The sequence below is a fragment of the Hemiscyllium ocellatum genome, chromosome 31, assembly GCF_020745735.1.
Source record: "Hemiscyllium ocellatum isolate sHemOce1 chromosome 31, sHemOce1.pat.X.cur, whole genome shotgun sequence".
Classification (NCBI taxonomy): Eukaryota; Metazoa; Chordata; class Chondrichthyes; order Orectolobiformes; family Hemiscylliidae; genus Hemiscyllium; species Hemiscyllium ocellatum.
This window is the reverse complement of record NC_083431.1, coordinates 21,363,423-21,384,431: the sequence shown is the minus strand read 5'-3', so window position 1 is coordinate 21,384,431 and position 21,009 is coordinate 21,363,423. Positions and strand designations below refer to the sequence as shown.

The following is a 21,009-nucleotide window of genomic DNA, read 5'->3' as shown; positions in this document are numbered from 1 at the left end:
AAGTTGATATATCATGTTATAGAAGGGACATTGGGGGGTGGAGAGAGGGTGAAGCGACCCAGACAGACAGAGACATACAGACAGACAGACAGAGGGGAGAGAGAGAGTGAACCAGTGAGGCAGAATGGGTAAAGATCAGCCTGGGAGAATAAATAGCAGTTGTGGCAGATAATGGAGTAGTTTGTGGTGGCAGCCTAGTATCTGATGGTTAGGGTAAGGACATGCAAGAAGGCGCTCAGGCCCTAAAATTATTGAAGGTTGCAAGGTTCTCAAGAAAATGAGGTGTTGTTCTTCCAACTTGCTCTGAGCTCCACTACAGCGCTGTAGCAAGCCCGAGACAATGCTGTTGGCCAGGGAACACTGTTTGTTCCACAAACCAGGAATCTCTAATATCTGCTGCTACTGTAAGCCAAATTCTTCTAAATCTTGTGATTAATCTACAATATTAACCAACAAAACTCATAATACCAACTTCAAAGTCATTTAAACTATAACAACTTGCTTTTGGAAGCAAAGAATTGGATTCTCAGCAATTTCAAAACTATTAGCTGAACTTTCTAATTTAGAAATTACCAAATCTGGCCAACTGGCTTTAAACATTTATGGTAAATCAACTCAATACTATCTGTCAACTTCTGAAGAGACAGGAAAATTGCATGTTAATATTACATGGATGTCTCACAGATTGTTATTTTTCCTTTGGACAGCAATATACTCATTGCATATTTCTAATATGTTCTGTTTTTGTTTCTGTTTTTAATCAATGCATCCAATAATACCATTTATTTTGCTAACAATGAAATTCTGACTATGTTTATTTAGCAAGATAGAAGTTAAGAAATCACACTAATTCCCTGTTCCTGTGAGACAAAATAGTAATATAAATACCTGTGGTACTTATCTATTTTGTCTGTCTAAATATTTTTGAAATCGTATTATTTACCCGACTGAGGCCTATGTGGTAACTGCTCTTCTCCAAATCCAATGACTCCAGAAGTTCTTCCACTGCCTACAAGTGAAAAAGAAGCATTAGGAGTCTCAAATGTAAATGTAATCACTTTTTTAAAACAAATTTATCCTTTTCATGTGATGTACATTGTCCATAAAGGTTGGAATTTCCAGTTAAGATATTCACTGTCAGGATTCAATGAGTAAAACACTTGGTTTCAAAATATATTCTCGTGTTGGAGCAATCTTGATTGTTTGTTTAAATCAAATCATGCTGCAAACCTCCTCCAAAGGTAGGAATTTGGAAATGCATTGAGTATGGATTACTTTATGTGTTATTCTCATGGAGGCTTAGTTTCATTTAACTATGTTACCCACATCTCTGCATACCCCAAAAGAAAGGCTGGTATGTAGACATCAGAACTAATTTCAGTAAGTAAAATCATATTTCTGTTAGTTAATCATTTTAAATAGCCCATACACAAATACATTTTTCAAAAAGAAACTAAGAGGTTAATTCTCTACTACTGTTAAAAATAACGTTAAACTTAAGCTTACAGTTAAAACACTTCAACTCTAATGGCACCACAGATACTAGTCGTTCAAATCAATCTCTTGATCGCAACACTAAGTTTGCCTCTACCGAGTTGTTTGTGATGGTTTTGCAATGCTATACTTTTAAAGCCAGGCTCCAAACACTGCATACTGAAGAGACTTTTGTGTTTGTCCGTTGCCACAGTGATAAATTCACTACACGACATGTACTGCCTTATATGGAAAATGCCTTTTGTGTATCATTTTTCACTATTACAATGTGCCTGCAGTTTAAAATCAAAGAGCCCTCTAATTAACATTTCAGTAAATACTCCACCATATCAATGAGGTGGTGGTCAATCCTTTCATCATCATTTAACCTTCCAACAATTGTGCTTTTACTTGAAAAAGGTGAGATATTCAATTTCTGAATATTTTAATATCAAACATAACTGTGATGTAATCCTCTTCTCCTATAGAATATAGTTTAAAAATATGGTCAGTGATTAACTAGAGACGGTTTGATTTTCTTGTTTATCCAGAAGAATCAATTTTCAATTGTTTATCTAAATGGTGTTTAAAACCATTAGTTTACAACATTGAACATTTTTTCCCCCGGGTCAAGTAACACAATTTGTGTTCCTGTGACAATAAGCAAAATTAATTTTGTACAATTTGAGGTCCATAGGCATTCAGTTTATTTTGGATCAGGATGAAACAAACAATGTCATATCTAAACTGCTCCAGTTGTAGCCTGAAGTTCTATACCATGAAGAAAGAGATTAACAGCAGTCTCTATCTGTGTAATTTTGCTACTATGGAGGGTAGAAGTTACCACTTTGAGGTAATCCAGGCAGTGCTACAACTTTCTTTGCATATTAAAATCACAAAGTAGAAACTTTATTTATTCAAATAATTGTCCTTTAATACTGGAAAATGATATGATAGAGATAGTTTTGGTAGAATATTCAATGCTACTATAATTTTCTTTTAAGAAATGGATTTGAAACTCAACATTATGCTTCAATTTTTATTTTCTTAACTAATTACTGATAGATTGGCTATAACTCTAAATAGCAGGAGAATCGACGTTTCGAGCATGAGCCCTTCTTCAGAAAATTCAGGAGCCCTTCTCCTGCTCCTTGGATGCTGCCTGACCTGCTGCGCTTTTCCAGCAACACATTTTCAGCTCTGATCTCCAGCATCTGCAGTCCTCACTTTCTCCTATAACTCTAAATAACAATGCTTTGAGATAGGTGGATCCAGCCCTTTTACATCCTTTCAACTAATTATGTTTTGTGTTACTCAGCAGTGCACTGTCGTGATTGGAATGAGGTCAGCTAAGTGGATCTCAAAGAATATGATTTCCCTGTTTAGGGCTGTTAACTTGGTCCAGACAGCCCTGGTGGACAGACATAAACATGAGTGTCAGGGGCTCTGTTCAGTCTAGGAGTCAGCTCTGTGCTAGCTGGGTCAGAGTCTAATACTATGCACTTAATGAATCAGGCCAGACCCCCTTAAAACATTTCAACAAAGTAGCCTGGACTCTAACTTTGCTAATTGTTTTAAGCAGATGTACAGTGGATATTCCAGGAGTGATACAGATGGCCCAACCACTTAGTTTTAAATAAAAAGGAATTTATTTACAAGATTACCAAATAAAACAAACGAGAACAGAAAACAGAATAATTTAAGTTATCCAAAAACGCAACAGACTAATGATGCTATTCCAAATTCCTGCAACAATTCCCAAAAACACTCCTTGGCACAAAAGAAAAATAAAATCAAACGCAGGGTATTACGAGAGAGTAATAGAGCATGTGCGCGGAAGCGGGAGCGAGAACGCACGAGAGTGACAGCATTTCAGCATTGAACACCTTCTTCCATGTAGCTGATTCTTGGACCAGCAGCCCCAAACTGACTGCTTTCAGTGAACAGACTCACTCCTATAAAAAACCAAACCAATGCAAAGCTCAGCTGGAAGAACTGGTCAACCCCCTTTCATTGTCACAGTCACAGGAGGTGTACAGCACAGAAACAGACCCTTCAGTTCAACTCGTCCATGTCGATGAGCTATTCTAACCTAATCTAGTCCCATTTGCCAGCACTTGTTCCACATTCCTCCAAACCCTTTCTATTCATATACCCATCCAGATACCTTCCTCTGACAGCTCATTCCGTACACACACTACCCTGTGTGTGAAAAGGTTGCCCTTTAGGACCCTTTTAAATTTTTCCCCTCTCGCCCTAAATCTATGTCCTCTACTTCTGGACACCCCACCCCAGGGAAGAAAAACCTCGTCTGTTTACCCTACCCATGCCCCTCATGATTTGATAAACATCTATAAAGTCACCCCTCAGCCTCCAACGCTCCAGGGAAAACAGCCCCAGCCTATTCAGCCTCTCCCTGTAGTTCAAATCCTCCAACCCTGGCAACATCCTTTTAAATCTTTTCTGAACCCTTTTGAGTTTCACACCATCCTTCTTGATAGGAAGGAGACCAGAATTACACACAATATTCCAAAAGTGGCCTAACCAACATCCTGTACAGCCACAACATGATCTCCTAAACTCCTATACTCAAGGCTCTGACTGATAAAGGAAAGCATATCCTATCTACCTGCAACTCCACTTGCAAGGAACTATGAACCTGCACCCCAAGGTCTCTTTGTTCCGCAACATTCTCTAGGACCTTAAACTAATGGTAAGTCCTGCTCTGATTTGCCTTTCCAAAACGCAGCACCTCACATTTATCTAAATTAAACTCCTCAGCCTATTGGCCGATCAGATCAAGACCCCATTATACTTGGAGGTAATTTTCTTCGCTGTCTACTGCACCTCCAATTTTGGTCTCATCTGCAAACTTACTAACTATACTTCCTACATTCACATCCAACTCATTAATGAAAATGAAAAACGGTGGACCCAGCATCAATCCTTGTGGCACACCAATGGTCACAGGCCTCCAAGTCAGAAAAGCAATCTTCGACCACCACCCTCTGTATTCTGCCTTCAAGCCAGTTCTGGACTAAATGGCTAGCATTCACCATCTTCGATGAAATCTAACCTTGTTAACCAGTCTACCACTTGGAACCTTGTTGAATATCTTACTTGAAGCCTATATAGATCATGTCCACCTCATCAATCAATGCCCTCAACAGTCCTCTGTTATTTCTTCAAAAAAACTCAATCATCATGTTTGTGAGGTATGATTTCCCACGCACAAAACAATGCTGACAAGTTTTTTTTTAAAAACCTTGGAAGTCTTTTTTCCTGAGACAGTATCTATTAGCTATAATAAAATTGGCCCTAAAAGCCCTCAAACTTAGACATTTTGGAATCGCTGCTTTTATGACCTCAGCATAACCTTGTTAGAGGAGTATCATCACCACAACTGATCTAAATAAAGGGTGACTTGGTGATGGGATACCGGCCTTTTCAGAGTTATTTCACTGGCATGCTCCGAAGAGATTTGCTCGTAACAGTCGTCTTTGAATTGGGGTAAGCATTTCTGACATCATGTCGCTGTTTGGGAAACTTGATTCTGCTGTTGAAGCATGTGGAAAGAATGGGGTATTTTTCTAGGCAAATGGTATTGGGGCAGATGAAAAGCAACAAGTAATTCTCCTGACGGCGTGTGGATCTGCAGCGTTTTCAGTTATTAGGAGCCTAACTTTCCTGGAGGCACCGGATACTAAAACCTGTCAACAGTTGATGGATTGAGTTAAGGAATATTATGACCCCAAGCCTCCTCCAATTCTTAGATGCAATCAGTGTTACTTGACAGTTCAAAATCTAGGAGAATCTGCATCGGGATTCTTGATTATATGAAGATGACTGGCAGAGGCATGTGATTTTGGTTTAACCCTTAGGGAGATGCTGAGACGCCATTTGGTATGTGGGATTTCAGATGTGACCATGCAAACACACCTAATAGCTGAAGCCCAATTGGACTTCAAAACAGGCACTACAACTAGCTTTGTCATTAAAAAATACGACAAGTGCAGCTTACGAGTGACAGGGTATGCCAATGGAAGTGGACACCCTTGCCAGGCTAACAGTTTGGGGAACACCATTTGGCTGAACCCAATTGCATGGACTCACTCAGGACATATCCGGACAGAGGGAGCCTAGGTCAGCCCACAACAAAACCCCAAAACAAAGCAAGCCTCGACCAAAAGGTTAGAATTTTCTCAAGGGTACATTGTATTGGCTGCTGGTGTGTGGACTTGAGACAAGAGTCCCACTAGCCCTGAACTAAGTAAGAGAACTTGCAGGCCGGTATCCAGGACATCCTGAAAAGTCCACCTATAACTGGTTTGGAACATCAAAATCAGAACCAATCAAAATAAACCTCTATTTAAATGGTTACCCAGTTCTAATGGATATCGATACCGGTACAGCTCTGTCAGTGATTACCAAACCAGTCTTCACCAAAACTCCCCCTAGACTTGAACCCTTAAGTTTGTGTAAGACGTCGGCCAGACTGAGAACCTACAACAGGGAGCCCCTACAGATTAAGGGCACAACTTTGGCTCATAGGCCAAAATTGATTGAGAAAGATTCAGCTTGATTGGCTCAACATTTTTCAATTAAGAAATAGCTGCCTGAGTAAAGTCCTAACTAAACATCATAAGTTTCTAAGAGAGATCAAGGGACTATTAAAGGGGCCAAAGGCACCTTACATGTTAACCAAGAAGCAATTCCACAATTTTGCAAGTCCCGCCCAGTACTAGTTGCCTTGTGTGCAAAAGTAAAGGCAGAAAGCAGAAGGCTGAAAAGCAAAGGAATCATTAACCCAGTCCAGTTTCTGAAATGGGCAGCACTGGTTGCACCGATTGTGAAGCCCGACAGATCAGTTCGCCTTTGTGGGGATTTCAAACAAACAGTGAACAGCTTTTCACAGCTGGATAAATATCCAATCCCTCACATAGAGGGTTTATACAAAAAACTGTCAGGGATCTGTTCTTCATGAAACTGGACATGAGCCATGAGTACATGCAATGGAGGTTAAATGAGGATTCCCAGAAATATGCTATAATTAATACCCATAAGTGTCTGTACCAATATGCAAGAGTGAATTATAGGTTATCAGCCTGTGCCATTTTCCAGTGGACAATACAGAACCCCAGGTCACCATTTATCTGGATGACAAGCTAATAACTGCAAAAGACCAACAATGAGCATTTAGATAACTTGGACACAGCGCTTAAACATTTCTCCAAGGCCTTAGGAGGGAAAAAAGTCTGTAGACCAGGCACCCCAAGTCACCTACTTGGGCTACAGAGTCGACAAAACTGTGTTATACCCATTGCACAGATATAGTGAGGGCAAGCAAGGATGTGCCGGTTTCCACGTCTGTACCGGAACTTCTGTCTTTCCTTGGATTGGTGAATTATTGCAAAAAATTCAAATGTAACCTGCCCTCCATCCTGGGACCCTTAAATTTGCTATTGGAAATGGGTCAGCCTTGGAAAGGTCTTGAGGCCAACATGTAGCCTTTAGTGAAGTGAAAAAGCTTTCGTCGTCTAAGGTGTTAGCAACTACGATTCTAAACGACATGTGATGGTGACATGCGATGCCTCCCTATATGACATCAGGGTACTGTTGGCTCACTAATGGTCCAGTGGAGAGGAACACCTGATAGTGTATGCTTCCCAGACTTTGGCTGATGCCAAAAAGGAGATATGCCCCAGATAGAGAAGGAAAGTTTGGTGGGCATCTTTGGTGTGAGAACATTTCACCAACCCCTGTATGGTCATAAATTTGTAATTGTAACAGACCAGAAACCCCTGCTAAGGCTACTTAAAGGGCTGTACATAGCTTCAGGCCTAATTCAGCGGTGGGACCATATGACGATAAGAGCAGAAATTAGGCCATTCAGCCCATCAATTTGACAACGGCGGATAGATTTTTCAACTCCATTTTCCCACTTTCTCCCTGCAATCTTGATTCCCTTGACGATCAAGAAATTATCTATCTCTGTTAAGTATACTCAATGACCTGGCCTCCACAGCCCTCTGTGGCAATGAATTCCACACATTCACCACTCTCTGGCGAAGAAGTTTCTCCTTATCTTTGTTCTAAATGGTCTTCCCTTTATTCTAAGGCTCTACCCTCGGGTTCTGGTCTGTCTTGCCAACAGAAAACCTCCCAATGCCCACTCTGTCCAGGCCATTCTGAAAGTTTCAATCAGATATCCCCTCATCCTTCTTAACGCCATTAAGTACAGTCCCAGGGTCCACAAATGTTCCTTTTATGTTAATTCTTTCATTTCTGGGATCATTCTCGTGAACCTCCTCTGAATCCGCTCCAGGGACAATACATCCTTCCTGAAGTGCGGGACCCAAATTTGCTCACAATACTCTGAATGTGGTCTGACCAGACTCTTATAAAGCGTCAGACGTACATCCCTGCTTTTATATTCTAATCCTTTTGAGATGAATGGCAACATTTTATTTGCATTCCTAACTACCAACTCAACCTGCAAGTTTACCTTAAGAGAATCCTGGTTAGAACTCCCAAGTCCTTGTGTACTCCAGATTTCAGAATTTTCTAATTTAGAAAATAGTCCATGCCTTTATTCTTCCTACAATATTTCCCACATTGCATTTCATGTGCCATTTTTTTAGCCCACTCTCCTAACCTGTCCAAATCCTTCTGCAGCCTGCCTGCCTTCTCAATACTATCTACCCCTCCACCTATTTTTAGATCATCTGCAAAATTCACCAGAAAGCCCTCAATTCCTTCATCCAGATCATTAATGCATAAAGTGAAAACTTGTGGTCCTAACACTGACCCTTGTGGAACAGTATTAGTCACTGGCTTCCATCCTGAGAACGATCCACTTATCCCCAGTCTCTGCCTTCTAACAGACAGCCAATCTTCGATCAATGCTAGTACCTTGCCTCTAACACCATGGGCCCTCATCTTACTTAGAAGCCTCCTGTGCGGCACCTTAACAAAGGCTTCTGGGAGAGGAGATAGATAACATCCCTTGGCTCGCCTTGGTCTAACCTGCTTGTCATCTCAAAGGATTCTAACAGATTTGACTGGCATGACTTCGTTTTGATGAAACCATGCTGACTTTGCCCTATTTTACCATGCACTTCCAAGTATTCAGAAATCTTATCCTTCACAATGGACACCAAAATCTTACCAGCAACTGAGGTCAGACTAATCGGCCTATAATTTCCCACCTTTTGCCTTACTTGTTTCTTAAACAGGGGGGTTACATGAGCAATTTTCCAGTCCTCTGGGAACCTCCCTAACTCCAGAGATACCAGAAAGATCACTACCAAAGGCTCCACCATCTCTTCAGCTATCGCCTTCAGAACTCAAAGGGTGTAGCTCATCTGGTCCAAGTGATTCAGACACTTTTAGACCTTTCAGTTTTTTCACCTTCTCCTTGGTGATGGCCACTATACTCATTTCTGGCCCCCATCTCTCTTGAATTTTTGGTATTTTAGTTGTGTCTTCCACCGTGAAGACCGATGCAAAGTACTCATTCAGTTCCTCAGCCATTTCTTTGTTCCCCATTACCAGCTCTCCAGCGGTCTTTTGCCTTTTGCCCTTTGTACGTCTGAAGAAACTCTTGCAATCTTCCCTGAAATTACTGTCTAGCTTACCTTTATACTTGATCTTTTCCCTCCTTACTTATTTCTTCGTTATTCTCTGTTGGTCTTTGAAGGTTTTCTCATCCTTTGCCTTCCCACTGTTCTTCACCAAATTACATGCTTTCCCTTTTTCCTTTATGCTGTCCTTGACTTTCCTGGTCAGCCATGGTTGTCTCATCTTCCCTTTGGTATGCTTCTTTTTCCTCTGGATGATTTCGTACTGTCTCCCCCAAATTATTCCCAGAAACTCCAGCCATTGCTGTTTCAGTGTCTTTCCTACTAGACTCCTCTCCCAGTTAGTTCTGGTCAGCTCCTCCCTCATGCTTTTGCGGTTGTCTTTATTCAACTGTAATACAGTTCCATATGATTCCACTTTCTCCCTCTCAAACGGGAGAGTAAATTCTATGAAATTATTGTCATTGCCTCCTAAGGGTTCCTTCACCTTAAGCTCCCTTATCAAGTCTGTCTCATTGCACAACATTAAACCTAGAACTGCCTCTTCCCTAGTGGACTCTACCACAAGCTGCTCCAAAAAGCCATCGTGTAGACATTCCACAAATTCCTTTTCTTGCAATCCACTACCAGCCTGATTTTCCAAGTCCACTTGCATATTGAAATCCCCATGATCACTGTAACCTTACCTCTATTACAAGTCTTTTCTGTATCTTGGTGTATCTCATGTGCCAAATCGTAACTACTGTTTTGAGGCCTGTAGATAACTCCCATTAGGTTTTTTTTCCAATCTTTGTGATTCCTCAACTCCACCCACACAGATTCTACATTATCTGCCCCTACTTCATTTATTGCTACAGATTTAATTACGTTTTTCCCAAAAAGGCAACCCCACCCCCTCTGCCCAGCTGCTTGTCTTTTCGATAGGACATATATCCTTGGATATTTTGTTCCCAGTCCTGATCGCCTTGCAGCCATGTCTTTGTGATGCCCACCATATCATACCAGCCAATTTTGATCTGCACAATCAGTTCATTTACCTTATTTCTGATACTGTGTACATTCAGATACAATACCTTCACTCCTGTATTGACTGTCCCTCTTCTCAGTGTTATTCATTTATTCAATGTGTTTGAAGTTGGATTCCTAACCTTTCCAAACATTATCCTATTTTGTGTACTGGAGACTTCAACAGCCTCTCCAGAGTTCTCCTCTCAATTCATTTTTTTTATTTTTTTCAATGCAGAATACAACCCCTTAGTTGTTAACCTGCAGGTTTGCTTCCCCTTGGTAATACTTCTTGGGAGTTTTACCTTTCCCTTCCTCCCAACTTCCTAGTTTAATGTTCCGAGTGTGTACAATTACAAGTCGGAAAACTGTCCAGGAGACCAATGACTAATGCGGATGCCTTGAGCTGCCTCCCATTGCAGCTACTGAAAAGAATCCATTCTGATTTTTAACTTTCTGGACATCTTTCTGGTCAATGCTGACAATGTCAGACCTTGGACACAAAAGGATCCGGTCGTGGCAAAACTAGACCAGCTGGTGGTAATGGGAGAAACAAAAGGGCCATCACAACTAGAATTGAAACTCTTCTTGACCAGGCAAGATCAAATCATCATAGAGGATAGCATATTATTTTGGTGAGCAAGTATAATTGTTCCGAGCAAAGGACACCATCAGATACTGGCTGAACACCACCAGGGGTTTCCAAAATGAAGATGTTGGTGAGAAGTTGTGTCTGGTGGCCAGGATTGGATCTCAACATAGTCGCATCAGTAGCGCAGGGCCAAAGGGTGCCAATAAGGACCAAACCTACCATTAACAGCTGCCCACATTTGTGGGAATAGCGGGGTAAACCCTGGACTTGGTTATACATTGGGTATGTTGGTAGTTTAGTATGTTCTATGTTTTTAGTCATTGTGAAAGCCCATTCAAAGTGGTTGGACATGTGTAGAACTCATCCATCAAACATTGAGATGACTGAAAAGTTGCGAGCATCTTTTGGAATCCACAGATAGCTGAAAGTGTTGGTCACAGATAATGCGCCATCATTTACCAGCCGAGAATTTGAGTATTTCTAAAGTCGAATGGGATTCAGCAAGTAAGGTCAGCTCCATATCATTCATCATTCAGTGGTCTGGCAGGAAGAACAGTCCAAACTTTGAAGATAGGCTTAAAAAAAAAACAGCCTAAAGCTTCATTCGATACCAAACTATCCTGGTGCCTGTTTGATTATAGGACAATATCAGAGACTTCCACACAAGTCCAGAGACAGCTAAAACAGGATTGCTAATGGGAGAAGGCTCCACACAAGACTTCTCTGCGAAAGGCAGTTTACTTCAGGGGACAAAGTTTGGTGTTAAAACCATGGGAATGGCCCTGCATGCTTACAGGCATGGTTGACGTGAGATCAGATTCTGTGACATACAAAGTTGGGGAAGGAGAAGTGATTCTGAACAAGCATGTGCATACATGAAAGCTGCAACCTCACAAATGGGATAGGAACAAAATATACCCAGCTCAGACTACCTGCAAAGACACTCAGAATCCATGGGTTCTCCCCTTCCGCCTAGAGTTGAAGAAATCTCCGAAGAGGAGATGGATATGGCAAATGTCGCCATTATTGTCTGACAATGATGAATTTCTTCAGAGATGCTCCAGGTGAATCAGAGGAACCAGACCTTGTGCAAAAACGCCCCAAGAGAAGCTACAGGAAAAAGAACAGGTCTACATCCCAGGACTCAGAGGGGAAGGGATGTAGTGATTGAAATGAGGTCAGCCAGCTGGATCTCATTGAACACGATTTCCCTGATTGAGTCTGTTAACTGGGTCCAATTAGGGAGTCCAGGTTGACAGATTTAAGCAGGAGCATCAAGGGTTCTGTTCACTCTAGGAGCCAGCTCAATGCTAGCTGGGTCAGTGACATGTACTTTGCATGGGTAAATAAAAGTTGGTGACAGGATACCAGACCCCATGGAGTTATTTTGTATATATCTTCAATAAAAATGGCAAGGTTAAAACTAATAGGACATGCTGAATCAAAAATTTTATCAATTAAAATACATTGTCGCAGTTGACTCACCCGTTTTTCATCTTTAACAATGTAGTTACGTCCATGTTTTTTTGTTAGATGTGGTGCAAGAACATCAAAACGTCGTCTGAACTCAGAAAAAACCATATGATCTGGATAACCTACAGATTGCAATGAAAGAAGGATGGTGTCTACACTGAGGTTTAAATTATTTCATTATCAAAAGACATGAAAACTTTTATTATTTCGAGCAATATCAGTTATTATAATGAGGGAAGCAGCAGTTGTGGCAATTATGAAATCACAGAACAGTTACAATAGAGAGTTATCAGCCTGTGGCATCCATGCAAACTCTCTGCCACAGCAACTCCGCTAGTCCCCACTCCCAAACTATTTCCCTGTGGTCCTGCAAATGTATTATCTTCAGATGATCATTCAATTCTCTTGGACAATTCTGGACTGACTCTGCCATTACCACATATCCAACACAGTGCATTCCAGGTCTTGTCATTGCTGCCTGAAAAAGGTTTCCTCATGCCACCTCTGGCTCTTGATAGATAGAATCACAGATCTGTAACGGTACAGAAGGTGGCCACACAGCCTATACTGACTACAGCAGTCTCCAAATGAGCAGCATGCCAATCAGCTTATTGCAGATCATACGTTCAAAGCAGTCACCTTCTCCATTAAGTGTGGTGCTCAATACTCTGTGACACAAATGATCCAATTGAGTACAATCAATACTTCATAAAGATTCAACATAATTTCCTTACATTTCTATTCCATGCCTTTACTTATAATGTCCAGGATGTTGTATAACTTTTAAAGTCTTTCTCAAGTTGCCTTGTAATCTTCAATGATTTATGTACAAATATCTCAAAATCGTTCTGTTTCTTTGCCTCTTTAGACTTGGAACTCTATTTTATATTGCCTTAATTTACTCTTCCCACCAAGATACATCACTACACACTTCCTCACATTAAACTTCATCTGGCACGTGCCTGCACATTCAACCAGCCTGTCTATGCTTTCGAAGTTTAGGACAATCCTCCTCATGGTTCACAATATTTCCAAGTTTTGTTTAATCGAAAAATTTTGAAGTGGTACTCTGTACACAGGTGTCTACATCATTTCAGATTAAGGAAAGCAATGACTCTAACGCAGCTACCCTAAAGGAATCCCACTCTCCAGCGCAAGAAAAGTATTCCTCACTATTATCAATTTCTTATAATTAGCTAGTTTTATGCCCACTGTGTCCCTTTTATTCCATGGACCTCGATTTTACTGAATTCTGATTTGGCTCTTCATCAAAGTTTTGAAAGTTCTTGTACACCACATCAAGTACATTACTCTCATCAATGTTGTGTTTGCTCATCAAAACCCTCAATCAAATTAGTTAAATATGCTTTTCCTTCAATAAGTCAATACAGCTTTTCTTAATTAATCCACATTTATTCAAGTGACTGTTTATATTGTTTTGGATTATCATCATTTCTACAAGAGTTCCTGTCACAGGGATTAAACAGATAGGGCTATAGTTGCAGACTATATCCTTGTACCTATTTATGAGATTCTTTCCAATCATTGAGAAAATAATCACTAAGAAACTCTATGACCAAAGTAACATCAGATAACTTTGAGGGAATATGTACCATTTCCCAACATTTCACTTTCAGGGTTTTTACTGTAGCAGTTGTACAAATGCTATATTATGCATATCCACTATCTATTTTAGATCCTCAAACACCGAGGAACTCACCGTAAAGAAGATTTCCTGTGATTGAAATAATTTTGTTTCATTGAACTACATACTGTCAGGATCACAAACTTAAAACGATCAATACAATAAACATTAAATATTTATTGGAAATAAAGATAAATGAGAGGATGACAAAATATCTTTCCTAGTGAGCAGCTATCAAACATTTTCCAACATTTGAAACCAAAGATTGAAGAACAATCAAGATTTAATATCCTAATATCATAGCTATACATGGAAGGCGATCTCAAATTTTAAACCTAACAACCTTGAGCCACTTTCAAATTTCAGTCCTATGTTAGGTACAATGGGCACAATGAAAATTAACCAAGTCATAATAGTGACCACTTGGATCAGGACATTTAAAGTTTGAAATCTGACTCCAATCTGCCCCTTTCAATGCTTAAGAGGCAAGTAGCCAATTCAAATATTTGAGTAGCCTATGAATTAACATGCTGCCAAGTCTTACAATGAGTGACTGGGTTCCCAGGACCTATGGAAACAAAGCAACTGAAGGGAAATGAAGTTGGATTCAAATTGAATGTAATCCCTTTATAGCACTGCTTGTCAAGAGAAGAGCAGTAGGTGTGCTTTCCCCTTTAAGCTCTGCTCCATAAAAACTGGGTCCTGGGATTGAGAATTGGGATATTTCTACCAGAACCACCTCCTTCCTGCACTCTTGTCTCTCCAGATACAAATAACTGCTCCAGCAGGTTTTTCCAGATAACATGCAGTCGAGCCTCACAATTAGACTGACTTGAGAGGGGAACCTTTTTTAATGACAAAAAGAAAGCACACTGTAAAGATTACAGCATACGATGTATTTGGGTTTTCTATCCAAAATTCCACTCCATTTCTGACCATCCACCCAACTCTTAATATCTCAGTCACTTTCTCTGAAAGGCTATTTATAAGTTTGGAATCTACCAAAAAAAAACCTTTTTTTAAAACACAGACTTTACAAACTAATTTATCAACTTGAAATTTAATGAAATATACCTTGTCTATATATTCTAAGGGCATCAAGAAGTTTGCATCCCCTAATCTGGGCTCGAAGTAGTGGCACATCCAGCTGCATCAAACCTGCTTCAAAATTTTCTGCTTGGATATCAGTTTCCGTGATCCCAGATTTGAAAGATGGAGTTGGAGACACCTTTGTTTCAGTAAAGACATTAGTTTTTGGCAGTAAACAGTGAATGAAATGAATCTTAGACTTCTTGATTGTGTCAATAAGTGCATCCTGTAAAGAAATTCAGGCAAATAGTTTATACATCATTTTTCTATTAACAGCAAAAGCAAGGATGTTTCATGTATCTTTTCTGCATTTATTTAGAACATAGAACATTATATCGAGAATAAAAATTTGGAATCTTTAAGGAGACAAAATTGGACATTTAGAAATTGGCTAGTTAATTAGTACGCTAGCGCCATAGCAAAATTTAAGAGTTCTTTTGAAGAACTGCCAATTGCACAGAAAAAGCATATGAAGTTAATGTTGCATATGATTTTTCAGAAGGCTTTTGGTAAGGTGCCCAAAATCATTAGTCCAATCAATTATTTTCTGAAAAATTATGCAGCCAAGCTTTTCAATATTCTGTTTTTTTTGTTTTTGTGCACTTGTCCCGAATTAAATATCATGAGTGCAAGCTCTGCATAGTACCGCCCAGTCTATTGTGCAATTACTCTCAAGCGCAGCTTAGTGGGAATTTTTATAAGAACTCAAAAGCTATCAGACCTCTCTTTCCTTACAGCAGTGTATGTGTCCCTACACCCAAAGATTGCAGTGATTCACTATCTTCTCAGGCCAATCAGAGGCAGACAATAAATGCGAGCCTTGCCAACAATGCCTACATCCCATGAATAAGATAACGCAAGTCTTAAAAAAGAGTGAACAGAGTCCAATAACTAATGGGATCAGCCCAGATCTGCTTCTTACATATAAAAAGTATTTTTTTCTGAACTGAATAAAATAAAAAGTTCCTAAGTAATTTACAGTTTTAGTGAATACAATGGTAAGTTTGAAACATACAGATCATGCATTCAAAGCAGCCTAGCAAAAATGGAAATTCATAAGCTTCGTTGTTAATGTCCAGAAAGTGTTTGAGGCTTTTAAAGCTTTACCAACATGAAAACATAATTACATTATTAATATTTTAAACATTACAGTATGTCTTATTTTAAATACTGATCGAGAATCCAATTAAAAATGGTAAATCAAACATCTACAAATCCATCTAAGAAGAAAAGTAAAGATTTGTTTAAATATTAGCACTGGAATATGATAAAGGGTTATTATAATCAGCTTTAAATTATTTTTTCCCCAGATTATTTTATTATTAATAGAATTTAATCTAAAAATAAAATTTATTGCTCACATTTTAAAGAATTTCTAACACTTAAGATTCAAAGAAAATTAAACTTACACCCCCATAAAAGTCATGTATTACTATGAAGTAAATCAAATTACTAACATCTTGAGTAAAAATTAAAGACAACAGAATAAGTTAAATAATACCGCTTAAAAATAACATTAAAGCTTTTCATCTTGTATTCATCACAAGAAATATCAAGACAAAATACAAATACATCTTACAATATAAAACAATAGATTTGTGCAAGAGGAAAAGCCTTTTTCAGTAATACTTAGTTTCATACTACCAAATGATTACTTATTAAATAATTATACAACAATTGCAACAGATAAATATAATACAATTTTCTTCCAGAAAAGCTTGCACCTATCCTAATCTTAAACACAATGATATCTAAATTTTGAAACTGGTTTATTGATTTACTAACCACTTGAAGTTTAATTTGAATGCAAGATGATTTCTTCTTCACTGCAGCTACACCAGTGGTGAAGGTCTTTCGCATGCTTGTTGCTCTTCGTAAGGTAAGCTGGGATCCTCCCTCTAGGCCAGCAATTGAACCAGATAATACTGTGACTGTTCCAGCTCTGCCCATAAATAGATTGCTAATGATCTTCCTGGAAAAATAAATTACAATTACATTGCAGTTACATAGAACTAAAAATGGCAGAGAAATAGATTATAATTCAATACCTGAACTACCATCTGCACAAAAAGTAGTAAATCTATACATTGAATCAATATTTATTGTATATTACAAATATGGTATCAAACACTTAGTAAAATTGGCTACTGCTTACTTCTGTGAATCTTGTAATAGGAAAGCAGCATTTTGGGATGCAGGGTTCTGTTTTGCATGATTCAACCAGCCAGTTGTGTCATATTCCACCCAATTAGTATTGTAATAATGTCCCAGGATGAAATGATGAGCTTTGTTGCTTTTTAGCAAGGGGCTCTGGCCTGAGAAGCAAGGCAACAAATTCTGGTAAGGTTTTAGCAGATTGCATGCTAGATGAAGCAAAACAATCAAAACTAATTACTTAGATCAAATAGTTCTTCAATTACACAAACTGAAACACATTTTCAAACTTAGAAAAAAATTACACTAGAGTGCATGCTTGTCAGACTTTTACTGTCAAAAATTATTTGTCCTGACACTGCTTGAAGGTCAATTATTTTAGTTATGGTACTGCACCATTCTTATCACCATCATGTTGGCCATAGTAAGTAAACAGCCGTTCTAAAAGCGTATCTTCATTTCCATCAGGCTGTAGTGCTTCTTCATCCAGTAGCCAAAACAACCCTCTTGCTTCATCGGTTCTAGCCAAAGTTCGAACCTATTGGGGAAAAAGTATAAAGAAATGCATTACTTCTGAAATCTGTCTTCCCAGCAACATTTCTGCTCAATTTTGTGATCTATACAAGCTTATCATTCATCTAATAGTGTTTCAGTGGAGAAATTAAATTCTGGATGAGAAAAAGCAATCTATAGCTCATTAGGAGTGATGATGAGTGCAAAGTACATTTTAATGCATCAGAGACATGTACGCACAGGCACCAATATTTAAAAAAAAACACTGCATTAACGGGAATACAAATAGCACAATGGTTTTTTTATAAATCTTGATAGCATCAGGCTTAATGGTAGCAATTGATCAATTATTTAACCACACAATTTAAGACACACTTCAATAAGCGAATGTATGTGTACTTTCCATTATTGCAAAGCCAAGCTGACTTTTGTAGAAACTCTTTGTACTTATCAGGACACTTCCCATATCGCGTATCAGATAGCGTTACAAATTGATTTTTTTTTCTTAAATCATCATGCCTCAGCTTACCAGTGTCTGATGGGAGGCTTGATCTATGGCAGCTACAGAAATAGAAGAACTGGATTCTACATCATCTAATTCAAGCTCCAAGTTTTCCTAGAGAGAACAGAGGACATGTTAGTGGGCTTAATTCTGATTATAGTTACAACTCTAGACAACAATCAGTAGATTAGTGTAGATTACGCAAGTTTAAAGTAATTGTTTTCAAAATTCAATCTTCTAAACTTTAAAGTTTACAGAGATTTTCATTATATAAATCAAAGAAATGCTCAAGTCTATTTGATGCCATAAGAATTTTGAATTCAAATTCATTAATTGTATTAATAAAATATACAGTTTATTATTTATAGACAGCCCACTACAGTAGTTAGCCCTGATTAATTTTGTTTTTTTTACAGGAGCTGTGGCAAACAGAATACCTCTTTGTATCGATCAAGTTCCTTCAAAAATGTTCGCTCATAGAACAGCATCTGTAAACGTTCCTGGGCATAATTATGGCAGAGCTCTTCATAAGTTGCAGCCCTGTCTTGTGATGTGTTCTTTGGATTCTGAAATCCAGGGGTGTCCACTATCATTACTGAACAAACTGAATTCTGGGTGGATTTAAGCGCCCTGATATGAAAGAAAAGCAATATTAGAAACATCAAACCTTGTCAATATTATTTCTGTACATTCTTTGGTTTTACATACTATAATAGCTTTAGCATTGGACAACTGATAGTTTACACATGCAGATTTTTTTCAGTGGTCTTATAAAATATGATGGACTTCCACATATTTCAGGCACAATTGATGAAAATAAAATCTACAGAGACTTTCATAACAATCAAATCATGGCATAAACCTGTACTTATCAGAATTAAACACGCATGGCACGTACTGCCTTACACCAAAAATGTTATCTTTATTGCAAAGGATATTGTGAATTTAAGCATTTTTCTATGGTCCCTTATGTATCTGCAATCTTACATTTACAGCAAGTAGCAAATAAATTCAACCTTTAAACTTTATAACTTTTTTTTCATGTCCAAGCAGACAAATAAACAAAAACACAGAACTAAAGAAGTTGACATTAGGAGGGGTGGCCCAAGCTCTGGCTATAGACCTGAGTTTTAAAGAAGGTCTCAAACAAATGGAGGAATAGCAGCAGCAGGGCTTTGACACAGAATTCCATAACACCAGTTTCAGACATCTGAACATATTGTCTCAAAAAGGTGAGGTCAAACGTGTAAGAATAAAGTTACTCAGGGCAATTTCTGTAACTACTAATAAGAGGCTGAAGGTATTATCCAATAATTATGTTAATTCTAAATGACACAAAGAAAATCAAGTACTCCAAAAGGTTAAACAATTGTGCATAATGTTTGGAAAGGTCTAATACTCATTTCTCTTTACACTCAAATATTACATGCAAATGTAACAACTGAAAATAAAGTTTCACCTATTAATGAGTGAGATTAGCAGTGTAAACAGTTCTCCATATAAACTGGATGCCATTCCTTCCAGACATTCTATTGCTGTTATCTTAGGGCCTATTAAGATACAAAAATAATTGAACTATTATAGTTACACAAGTTCATGCACAGTCTTGTACTTTTTAAAAAAAATATACAAGTATATCCTAACTTACTAATGATTGTTATAATGGATGGAAGCTTCTGGGTCCACTTTAAGTTTTTAAGAAGGGTAGACATGGCATCTTAAGTGGTCAGGAGGAAAATGTTCAGTTTCCTGATGGCAAGTTAAAATTTTGGTATTAAGTTCTGAACTTTCCAGGTGGGTCAGTTTTCCAAAACATGATAGCTGGGAACCTCTTTTTGCATTTGTTATCATGTCATGGTGTTACGACCAGACCCTGGATGAGATTCGCAAATTTATTACGGTTCCTGAGCAGATACCCAAAAATGTCATGATCCAAGGTTACGTGGAAAGAACTGGCTCTCTCCTTCATTTACACACCACCCTTTGTGGTAACTACAAGGTTAATTTATAAAGGATTCCCCTCCTTGTGGACACCTCTCTCCCTGATGAAACTTATTTATTTTGAAAGGAGTGAACTTAACCAGGCTTTGGAGTTGACAAAGGAATGAGTTTGCCTGCGAGAAGAACTAATAACACAAAACACATGCACAGATGAAAAAGGAGTTCAAGAAAGATGAAAGTTGAAAGAAAAAAAATTGTAAAAGATATGTTAGAAGTACATATATGTGCCTCAACCCACTAGTGATCAGTGGTACTTCAGCTCACTATCACTTTCTTCTACTAGCACAGACAAAGGTTCAACTGGCTTTTAAACCTTGTGCCTGTGTATTCTTGACAAGGAAAGACAAAACATCTCTTGCCCAGACTTCTGCCTTTTCTCCCATTATGTTCATAATCTGAGATAACTCCCAGAAAAATTACAGTTCAGTTAGTAATGCATTTTCTCCCTTTTATGGCCTTCCCTTTCAAGCTTCCTTTACATCTCATTAGGTGTCACATTCCAGGATTAGAATCTCTCCAGACAGTCACTAAATTTCCATCCACAATTATTCTTTGGATGAGTGTCCTCAAAAAATGTGTTGCAATTAAAAGTTTAATAGGTTCAAACTTTAGTATTCTTCCACCATCATGGCAATGAAAAGTGTTTAATAGCCCAGACCACTAGAACTATATTTTTGGGCACAAATCTTGTTAGGTTAAAAGAAAAAACAGAAATGTGTGTTCACAAACTGTACTTTATAAATTAGGTATGTGTGACAGGCTAGAGTTTTTCCTCAAATCTCCAGTAAGTACAAAATTTTTCATTAGTTTGGTTCCTTCATAACCAAGCTGTTTTTTTTGCACAAACTCTTACAGTGCAAGAGGTGAGGCCTCACTAGATCAAAAAGGTCATGAGAAATGTCCATCCTGGAGTCTTGCTTGTAGTTCAAGAATTTGAGAAGTGAAGCATGACAAGCAAGGCAGTCACATGGGCTGACGCCAT

The 21,009-nt window shown here is 38.5% G+C and overlaps 1 protein-coding gene across 6 annotated transcripts in view; it reads right to left on the bottom strand.

Moving 5' to 3' along the window:
* myo18ab (myosin XVIIIA b) overlaps positions 1-21,009 on the bottom strand; it is a 308,092-nt gene that overhangs the window by 114,289 nt on the left and 172,794 nt on the right. For 5 of the 6 annotated variants that reach the window (XM_060848332.1, XM_060848328.1, XM_060848330.1 and 2 more), the window contains 9 exons: positions 19,486-19,576; positions 18,464-18,656; positions 18,054-18,140; positions 17,408-17,549; positions 17,013-17,172; positions 16,643-16,829; positions 14,843-15,083; positions 12,136-12,245; positions 944-1,009 (listed from right to left, as the gene is read on the bottom strand). In XM_060848332.1, the coding sequence (XP_060704315.1) occupies positions 944-1,009; positions 12,136-12,245; positions 14,843-15,083; positions 16,643-16,829; positions 17,013-17,172; positions 17,408-17,549; positions 18,054-18,140; positions 18,464-18,656; positions 19,486-19,576 (1,277 nt within the window). The remainder of the gene's footprint in view (positions 1-943; positions 1,010-12,135; positions 12,246-14,842; positions 15,084-16,642; positions 16,830-17,012; positions 17,173-17,407; positions 17,550-18,053; positions 18,141-18,463; positions 18,657-19,485; positions 19,577-21,009) is intronic. The other variant, XM_060848329.1, reaches the window with a different exon arrangement.